This window comes from Salmo salar, chromosome 23 (assembly GCF_965601325.2).
Source record: "Salmo salar chromosome 23, fSalSal1, whole genome shotgun sequence".
Lineage (NCBI taxonomy): Eukaryota > Metazoa > Chordata > Actinopteri > Salmoniformes > Salmonidae > Salmo > Salmo salar.
The window spans coordinates 48478428-48489188 of NC_138313.1; the positions used below are offsets into that span (position 1 = coordinate 48478428).

The 10761-nt window shown below is 47.0% G+C and overlaps 1 protein-coding gene across 1 annotated transcript in view; it reads left to right on the plus strand.

The window, feature by feature from the left end:
* LOC123729857 (E3 ubiquitin/ISG15 ligase TRIM25) overlaps positions 1–7523 on the plus strand; it is a 65369-nt gene extending 57846 nt beyond the window's left edge. The window contains exon 4 of the mRNA XM_082968271.1: positions 7401–7523. Within this exon, the coding sequence (XP_082824397.1) occupies positions 7401–7508 (108 nt within the window). The 3' untranslated portion in view covers positions 7509–7523. The remainder of the gene's footprint in view (positions 1–7400) is intronic.
* The last annotated feature ends 3238 nt before the right edge of the window (positions 7524–10761 follow it).

Consider the following 10761-nt stretch of genomic DNA (forward strand, 5'->3'; position numbering starts at 1 on the left):
CTGCAGACTGATGGTCCGTCTCAGCAGAGAGAGAGAGCAGCAGACTGAGGGTCAGTCTCAGCAGAGGGAGAGAGCAGCAGACTGAGGGTCCGTCTCAGCAGAGGGAGAGAGCAGCAGACTGAGGGTCAGTCTCAGCAGAGGGAGAGAGCAGCAGACTGAGGGTCAGTCTCAGCAGAGGGAGAGAGCAGCAGACTGAGGGTCAGTCTCAGCAGAGGGAGAGAGCAGCAGACTGAGGGTCCGTCTCTCAACATCCCTCCACTCTCTCTTTCCTCCACTGACACTGACCAAAAAGGGACACAGTCTTCCAGCTGATGGCGAAACTCGAGTCGCACCACATTACTTCTGCCTCATGGACAAATTCATGTTGTTACTCCTATGAACAGAGGAAGTGAAATATTCCTTGATATTAAAAAAGACCCAAGACGCTAATAATAATAACAACACAAACCTATGGAAACACTTTCCTCCTCATTCATTACTGCTGCACTGCTTGTTGTACATCACATACATAGTGTAGACAGATAATAGCAGGCTTCCCCCTCCATACATACATAGTATAGACAGATAATAGCAGGCTTCCCCCTCCATACATACATAGTGTAGACAGATAATAGCAGGCTTCCCCCTCCATACATACATAGTATAGACAGATAATAGCAGGCTTCCCCCTCCATACATACATAGTGTAGACAGATAATAGCAGGCTTCCCCCTCCATACATACATAGTATAGACAGATAATAGCAGGCTTCCCCCTCCATACATACATAGTATAGACAGATAATAGCAGGCTTTCCCTTCCATACATACATAGTTCCATTTACTGAGGAAGTAGGTTCAGCATACACACTGACATTCTGAAGTTTATAACGTATTCCCAGCTACATGTTAGGGTGGAATGTTCCATTTGTCAACAGTAAGATCAGAGTTATGTTATTGTAGACAGAGAGGTTATACTGACAAGCACTTTCCCCCAACTAGAGACCGGTTCCATTTGTCAACAGTAAGGTCAGAGATATGTTATTGTTGACAGAGAGGTTATACTGACAAGGAAGAGGGAACAAAATCAATAGATAACAGACAAAAGAAGCTATGGAAAGATAAAACATTGACATAATAGTGTGTTAAAGTAACCACTGTGAAATACACAGAACATAATAAAAAGTATTAAACAAAACACATATAGTATATACGGTGAGTGAAGTGAGAAGATAAAACATACGGATAAAGCACAAGCTGTGTAGAGAAAAACAGCCTCAGGCTACCCAGCCGTGAAATAGGAACTAGTGCTGAGGATAGAGTAAAATAGGACCAAAACAATCATTAACCAGAAGATAGGATATAGTGAGTAAATAAATAAACATAAGAAGGATAGACATCACAAAGAATTAAATCAAAAGGAAAAGAAGATAGCAAGGAGGATTTAATCAATTATAGCTAAGCTGTAGACAATCGATAAAATGAATACAACACCAGTAGAGATATTAGGGACTAGACACCCCCTAAGTAAAGAGGAGATAATAAAATCTCTATGAAATGGGAAAAACACACAAGAAAATTAAACACCAAATGGCCTGCAGTGGGAACATTGGATGTCTCTGTGTGTGAGGAAATGGAAACTCTGATAAAGAACTGTAAACCCAAGGACAAGAAACAAAAAAGGAAAAATAAATGAGAAAGAGAAAATGAAATACTGAAAATGTTTAATACATTTATTTGTTATACCACATTACCACCAGGTGGATACCACTGGAACGTCCTGCCCCAGAACTCACACGCGCCACATTCCAACCAAGTGCCCTGTTCGCAAACAGCGAGGTGGCCCCGTAATCATCTGGAAACCGATCTGGAAAGCTTTTAGCTCACTGCATTATAGACTACTGCTTACCCCGCTACATGTACAGTTCTGCCCTTGGCTCCCACAGCCTGGACGATTGCAAAGAGCACTTGCTCACCTCAATCACCTCAGTCAGACAGAGGTTGAAGAGGGCAACCATGGCTTTCAACTCGGTAATGAACAACTGTCCCGAACACATGATACCCGTCTGCGGTACTAGTGAGTTGGAGCACCTAAGGATAAACAGGGAAACGGTGGCGCATCTGCCCGGTGAGAAACTCGAGGTATGCAGCAATGTAATCACCAAGGACATATCCCTACAGCCCAGCGATGTCTACAGGAACCTAAGTGCCTCACTTGGGAAAAGGCTCACGGAAGCCATATCGGAAGGCATACTGTCCCTTGTCGACAACAACTCTTGCTCTGCCGCCTCCATCTTGCTGGTTTGGTCCAAAATAATCCATCGTTATATCCGAATAGCGGCGTTTTGTTCGTGCGTTCCAGACACTATCCGAAATGGTAAAGAAGTGTCGCGCGCATGGCGCAATTCATGACAATAAAATTCTAAATATTCCATTACCGTACTTCGAAGCATGTCAACTGCTGTTTAAAATCAATTTTTACGCCATTTTTCTCATGGAAAAGCGATAATATTCCGACAGGGAATCTCCTTTTCGGCAAACAGAGGAAAAAATCACAAAGGCGGGGGCGGTCGGGTCACGCGCATAAGCCCAGAGTCCCTTGATCGGCCACTTGAGAAAGGCGATAATGTGTTTCAGCCTGGGGCTGGAATGACGACATTCTGTTTTTTCCCGGGCTCTGAGCGCCTATGGACGACGTGGGAAGTGTCACGTTAGAGCAGAGATCCTTAGTAAAAGATAGAGATGGAAAAGAAGTTCAAGAAATGGTCAGACAGGCCACTTCCTGTAAAGGAATCTCTCAGGTTTTGACCTGCCATTTGAGTTCTGTTATACTCACAGACACCATTCAAACAGTTTTAGAAACTTTAGGGTGTTTTCTATCCATATGTAATAAGTATATGCATATTCTAGTTACTGGGTAGGAGTGGTAACCAGATTAAATCGGGTATGTTTTTTATCCAGCCGTGTCAATACTGCCCCCTAGCCCTAACAGGTTAAAGTAGAAACATGTAGATGACATGTATGATACATGGTAACATACATAATGAATACTGGTTATTGATCATTGATCCACATAGTGGATCCACAACAGGTCAGTGTTGTAGAACACGCTGTATTACTTCTACAACTAATAGAAGGACAGTAACCAAGGAGACGGGAGTAGAAACTAACGTGGCCATTGTTTCATCACAGGACAAAACATTCCAAGGATTCCAATGTACATAGGCAGGGGGGGCGTTACAGGTGCCCTAAAGGACAAACTACAATATCAATATACAGTCACCATATATAAGGGTTGTGCTCTTATTGTCTCTGTTGAGCAGTATCTGAGTATTCAATATATATATGTTGTGTATGTGATGTCAAAACCATTACATGTGACCATGTTGTCTGGACTGTCTGTGGATGGGCCGGACTGGGAACACGCACCACTGGCCAGGACGAGTGGCTAAACCGGCTTCACGCTTCAGTTCAGCAGTGCGTGTTCACAGTCCTGTCTGGCCCGTCCCTGCTCCCCGCACCAAGTCCACAGTGCATGTCCACAGTCCTGTCCGGCCAGTCCCTGCTCCCCGCACCAAGTCAGTGGTGCGTGTCCCCAGTCCGGCCCGGCCCGTTCCTGCTCCCCGCACCAAACCAGTGGTGCGTGTTCCCAGTCCGGCCCGGCCCATCCCTGCTCCCCGCACCAAGTCAGTGGTGCATGTCCCCAGTCTGGCCCGGCCCGTTCCTGCTCCCCGCACCAAGCCAGTGGTGCGTGTTCCCAGTCCGGCCTGGCCCGTCCCTGCTCCCCGCACCATGTCAGTGGTGCGTGTTCCCAGTCCGGCCCGGCCCGTCCCTGCTCCCCGCACCAAGTCAGTGGTGCGTGTCCCCAGTCCGGCCCGGCCCGTTCCTGCTCCCCGCACCAAGCCAGTGGTGCGTGTTCCCAGTCCGGCCCGGCCCGTCCCTGCTCCCCGCACCAAGCCCACGGTGCGTGTCCACAGTCCTGTCCGGCCCGTCCCTGCTCCCCGCACCAAGTTAGTGGTGCGTGTCCCCAGTCCGGCCCGGCCCGTTCCTGCTCCCCGCACCAAGCCAGTGGTGCGTGTTCCCAGTCCGGCCCGGCCCGTTCCTGCTGCCCGCACCAAGCCAGTGGTGCGTGTTCCCAGTCCGGCCCGGCCCGTTCCTGCTCCCCGCACCAAGCCAGTGGTGCGTGTTCCCAGTCCGGCCCGGCCCGTCCCTGCTCCCCGCACTAAAGTCAGCGGTGCGTGTCCCCAGTCCGGCCTGGCCAGTTCCTGCTCCTCGCACCAAGCCAGTGGTGCGTGTTCCCAGTCCGGCCCGGCCCGTCCCTGCTCCCCGCACCAGGTCAGTGGTGCGTGTCCCCAGTCCTGTCCGGCCCATCCCTGTTCCCCGCACCAAGCCCACGGTACGTGTCCATAGTCCTGTCCGGCCCGTTCCTGTTCCCCGCACCAAGCCCACGGTGCATGTCCACAGTCCTGTCCGGCCCATTCCTGTTCCCCGCACCAAGCCCACGGTGTGTGTCCACAGTCCTGTCCGGCCCGTCCCTGCTCCCCGCACCAAGTCAGTGGTGCGTGTCCCCAGTCCGGCCCGGCCCGTTCCTGCTCCCCGCACCAAGCCAGTGGTGCGTGTTCCCAGTCCGGCCCGGCCCGTTCCTGCTGCCCGCACCAAGCCAGTGGTGCGTGTTCCCAGTCCGGCCCGGCCCGTTCCTGCTCCCCGCACCAAGCCAGTGGTGCGTGTTCCCAGTCCGGCACGGCCCGTGTCCGGTCCACCGGTGTCCAATCTTGTTCCGGTCGACAGCTCCGCTCCAGAGCCTGAGCATGCCGCTCCACAGTGGTCCAGTCCGGGCCAGAGGGGTAGGGCTAAGGTGGAGGCGGGGGAAAGAACACGCCCGGGGCCAGAGCCTCCAACGAGGGTGAGGCGCCCACCCGGGTCCCCCCCCAATAGACTAAAGTTTGGTGCGCCGGGAGTACGCACCGTTGGGGGGGGGTACTGTCACGCCCTGACCAGGTGAACTCGGGTCAGGGTGTGTCATGTTGGGTATTTTTCCTTGGTTTGTTTTCTATGTTTGCGTTATAGCCTGGTGTTAGCTCTATGTGGTTTATTTCTATGTTGGGTTCTGTCGATTCCCAATCAGAGACAGCTGTCGCTAGTTTTCTCTGATTGGGATCACATTTAAGTTCCTTTTTCCCCCACGCTGTTTGTGGGGTGTTGCCTCTTTGTGTTTTGAGCAGTTAACGTATCGGCACACACCACAGTAATCAGATCATGGTGACCCCACAGTAATCAGATCACGGTGACCCCACAGTAATCAGATCACGGTGACCCCACAGTAATCAGATCATGGTGACCCCACAGTAATCAGATCATGGTGACCCCACAGTAATCAGATCATGGTGACCCCACAGTAATCAGATCATGGTGACCCCACAGTAATCAGATCATGGTGACCCCACAGTAATCAGATCCTGGTGACCCCACAGTAATCAGATCATGGTGACCCCACAGTAATCAGATCATGGTGACCCCACAGTAATCAGATCATGGTGACCCCACAGTAATCAGATCATGGTGACCCCACAGTAATCAGATCCCGTTAACCCCACAGTAATCAGATCCAGGTGACACAGTAACATGTTAGAACAAACCAAGACCCATCCTAAATCACCAGGTGACAAAATGTTTTGACAAATAATTTGACAAATATTCCCCCCAAAAAAGACACTAAGGTAATCAGAATGGAGAGAAGCCTTACTCCTGCTCTGATTGTGTAAAATGCTTCACAACATCAACTGACCTAAAAGTTCATCAGAGGACACACACGGGAGAGAAGCCTTACTCCTGCTCTGACTGTGGAAAGAGTTTCTCTCGACTGGCCCAGTTCAAGAGACACCAAGGGCCGGACTGGGGACACGCCTTATCACTGATCTGACTGTAGATTTTGTTTTTTATCAACAGCTGAGCTAAAAGGGTCATCAGAGAACACACAGAGGAGAGAAGCCTTACTTCTTCTCTTAATCTTCCCACAGGGGGCCTGCAAAAAAATGTATGAAATTGTATGAAATGTATGCATTCACTACTGTAAGTCGCTCTGGATAAGAGCGTCTGCTAAATGACTAAAATGTAAAATGTAAATGTTAATGTGGCAAGAGTTTCTCCCGATTGGGCAATGTAAAAACACACCAACGGATACGCACTTGAGAGAAGCCTCATCACTGCGCTGACTGTGAGAAGAGATTCTACAGATTGGTGTCTTTTTAAATGGCCCAATGTATACATAAAGGAGAGAAGTCTCATCAGTTTTCTCAGACCAGCTAAGATTAGTCACTCCACTTAATTCTCATCCCATAAAATAATTGTCAACTTTGAATTGGATCAAATGAAGAAAGCGTAGAACACTCTTGTAATCCTGTTGTTTTCACTGTGAGAACCGTGCAGAAAAAAGGGAGCATTCTAGAATGTTAGTCTCTCTTCTCTTTACTGATCAGCACCTTGTTGATATTGACATCTTGGATTTGCAATGATGGTTGAATATCCTCTGTGAGGCGTCTCACAATGGAGTCTGATGGTTGACTGGGTGGTACTGCTTCCCTCTGCAGTTTTCTGTGGGAATGAGCTTGTAGACACAACATATACTGAGTGTACAAAACATTAAGGACACCTGCTCTTTCCATAACATAGACTGTTTCTGTACAGCACTTTGTGACATCGGCTGATGTAAAACGGGCTTTAGAAATACATTTGATGATGATGATATTAGCAAACTTACCAAGTGACCTGTGATGAAATCTATTGTAAAATAAATGGAACCTGGATCCATTTCATTCTACTAACATGGTTGATGTGTGTTATAGCAGTAATGGGGTTAAACTGATATTAAAATGACAACTCCATAGGTGGTACCAGGTCAGGGGAGATCATCTCTGCTCCCAGCATCCCTGGGACAGTACTGATCAACATAGCTGACCTGATGCAAAGGTGGACCAGTGATGTTTTCCTCTCAGTGGTGAGACTTGCCCTTCCATTTGAAACACCTTTACCTGAGATCGTACAAGACGTTACAGGCTTATTGCGTGTGGAAACAGACCTGCGTTCAATTACTATTTAAAATAATGTTGAATACTTAATAAGCAGTGGTTGATTGAGTTTGTTGTAATGGAACCAATAGAAACATCTTAAAAGTACAAACAAACCCCTCCCACCTGGAGGACTAAAGGAAATGCTCAAAGTATTTGTAAGAATTCAAATTGTATTCGTTAGGGCACACTGTAGCAAAACATTTAGCAACAGAAAATGAAAACATTTATTTTCTTAAGTTCAGTTAGTCCCTCCCTGTTTGAGTTCAGTTTGGTGCCTAGTGAATATGACTCAGGTCTCTGTGGAAACATCAATATAAATTCACCTTTGATTTTTACTCCTCACTTTCCCTTTCAGGTCCATAGGGTTTTACTGCCCCCTGCTGGAGACTGGAGCACACTGCAGTCCCTGGCTTTGTGCAGCTGGACGAGGAGGCCTTCATCACCATTTCAGTGGCAGTTCTAGACCATTTCAGCTGGGGCCAGTTGTACTGTTAGAGCCCCCCCCCCCAGGACCGCTAGTGCACCTGTTGTGACGGGTCCAACAAATATTCCCCGGTGAAGGCAGGGTCCTATCTCATCCAACACTTCAATGACTCTTACAGGAGGAAGAGAGCCTTATCTATCTAACATGAATTATGTTGTGTAATTACTTCAGTGATAAAGAATGTCAGTAATGAGAGAATAAATAAGTAAAACCTTTTGATGTTACCATACTCTCTCTACGTTAACAAAGGGCTTTCCAAGAGTCCACTCTGTAGAGTGGAGAGAAAAGGGGGAAAGGTATTTATGGGGGGGTCATAAACCGCCCCCAACAGGGCAACTTCATGACAGTATACAGCAAGAAAGCTACATAGACATGCTTCATTGTTTTGGTTCCTGTCTGGCACCGTCTCCTATCTTATAGAACATGCTTCACAGGGTTGGTTCCTGTCTGGCACCGTCTCCTATCTTATAGAACATGCTTCACAGGGTTGGTTCCTGTCTGACACCGTCTCCTATCTTATAGAACATGCTTCACAGGGTTGGTTCCTGTCTGGCACCGTCTCCTATCTTATAGAACATGCTTCACAGGGTTGGTTCCTGTCTGGCACCGTCTCCTATCTTATAGAACATGCTTCACAGGGTTGGTTCCTGTCTGGCACCGTCTCCTATCTTATAGAACATGCTTCACAGGGTTGGTTCCTGTCTGGCACCGTCTCCTATCTTATAGAACATGCTTCACAGGGTTGGTTCCTGTCTGACACCGTCTCCTATCTTATAGAACATGCTTCACAGGGTTGGTTCCTGTCTGGCACCGTCTCCTATCTTATAGAACATGCTTCACAGGGTTGGTTCCTGTCTGGCACCGTCTCCTATCTTATAGAACATGCTTCACAGGGTTGGTTCCTGTCTGGCACCGTCTCCTATCTTATAGAACATGCTTCACAGGGTTGGTTTCTGTCTGACACCGTCTCCTATCTTAATTGAAGATATTCTGGGCGTTCTGCCAAAAGGTCTGAGGAGGAGGTCATGACCGTCTCCCCGTCATATCTCTACCCTGCACCTACAGGAACCAATGATTGTGTGAGACAAGTTGTACAATTAATGGCTATATATTCAGACAACAACATTTCTGTTACACTGTGAAAACTGTAAAACATGGATACTTCCTTGAATGAACTTATCTTGTAAACTGCAATTATGTTATTTAGATAGAAGAAGTCATTAATGAGAGAATAAATAAGTCCAGTCCAACCATTACCTCTCTCCTCTTTCACATCCCTCTATCATCTCTCCATGGGGGAGTACAACCATTACCTCTCTCCTCTTTCACATCCCTCTATCATCTCTCCATGGGGAGTACAACCATTACCTCTCTCCTCTTTCACATCCCTCTATCATCTCTCCATGGGGGAGTACAACCATTACCTCTCTCCTCTTTCACATCCCTCTATCATCTCTCCATGGGGAGTACAACCATTACCTCTCTCCTCTTTCACATCCCTCTATCATCTCTCCATGGGGGAGTACAACCATTACCTCTCTCCTCTTTCACATCCCTCTATCATCTCTCCATGGGGGAGTACAACCATTACCTCTCTCCTCTTTCACATCCCTCTATCATCTCTCCATGGGGGAGTACAACCATTACCTCTCTCCTCTTTCACATCCCTCTATCATCTCTCCATGGGGGAGTACAACCATTACCTCTCTCCTCTTTCACATCCCTCTATCATCTCTCCATGGGGAGTACAACCATTACCTCTCTCCTCTTTCACATCCCTCTATCATCTCTCCATGGGGGAGTACAACCATTACCTCTCTCCTCTTTCACATCCCTCTATCATCTCTCCATGGGGGAGTACAACCATTACCTCTCTCCTCTTTCACATCCCTCTATCATCTCTCCATGGGGGAGTACAACCATTACCTCTCTCCTCTTTCACATCCCTCTATCATCTCTCCATGGGGAGGACAACCATTACCTCTCTCCTCTTTCACATCCCTCTATCATCTCTCCATGGGGAGTACAACCATTACATCTCTCCTCTTTCACATCCCTCTATCATCTCTCCATGGGACGTCCCAATAATCTCTCCTTCCTCCTGAAGTGTAGCTTTCCTTCACTACTCCTCACAAATGTAAAAGCATTGGATTGGTGTTGACATGGGGTAGAGGGAGTTTACATATACCAGTCATTTCCTTTAAATCCATGAAGGGAAGTGGGAGAGAGAGAGAATCAGATAAAGTTGTGGAGATAAAGGAATATGTGAGCAGAAACCCTCCAGGTACAGATACTGTATGTAGAACCATAGTAAAGCCCAGTATGGACTATCAATACAGGTACTGTATGTAGAACCATAGTAAAGCCCAGTATGGACTATCAATACAGATACTGTATGTAGAACCATAGTAAAGCCCAGTATGGACTATCAATACAGATACTGTATGTAGAACCATAGTAAAGTCCAGTATGGACTATCAATACAGATACTGTATGTAGAACCATAGAAAAGCCCAGTATGGACTATCAATACAGGTACTGTATGTAGAACCATAGTAAAGCCCAGTATGGACTATCAATACAGATACTGTATGTAGAACCATAGTAAAGCCCAGTATGGACTATCAATACAGATACTGTATGTAGAACCATAGTAAAGCCCAGTATGGACTATCAATACAGGTACTGTATGTAGAACCATAGTAAAGCCCAGTATGGACTATCAATACAGATACTGTATGTAGAACCATAGTAAAGTCCAGTATGGACTATCAATACAGATACTGTATGTAGAACCATAGTAAAGCCCAGTATGGACTATCAATACAGGTACTGTATGTAGAACCATAGTAAAGCCCAGTATGGACTATCAATACAAAGTGACCATTTAGAATGAGGCCCAGTTCAATGAGAGGAAGTCTTAACAGAACTGGGGGATGACAGACATGAAGTGGGAGGGTAGAGATCTAATATTTTTTTGTGCCAAACACTAAAGCATGTTATTGTAATAAATCTACACCCTCTTCCCTATGTAGAACACTACTTTAGACCTGGTCAGAAGCACCGTAGTGCACTACGTAGGGAATAGGGAACTGTTACGGATACAGGCATCCTGTGTGTGTATTTCTTTTCTCTCCTTCTCCCCTCACAATAATCATTCCAATCAGTCACCAATCAGAAGACACCTGCTCCTTTTGACTTACCCTATCACAGCACCTTTCCCTTGGTTTAA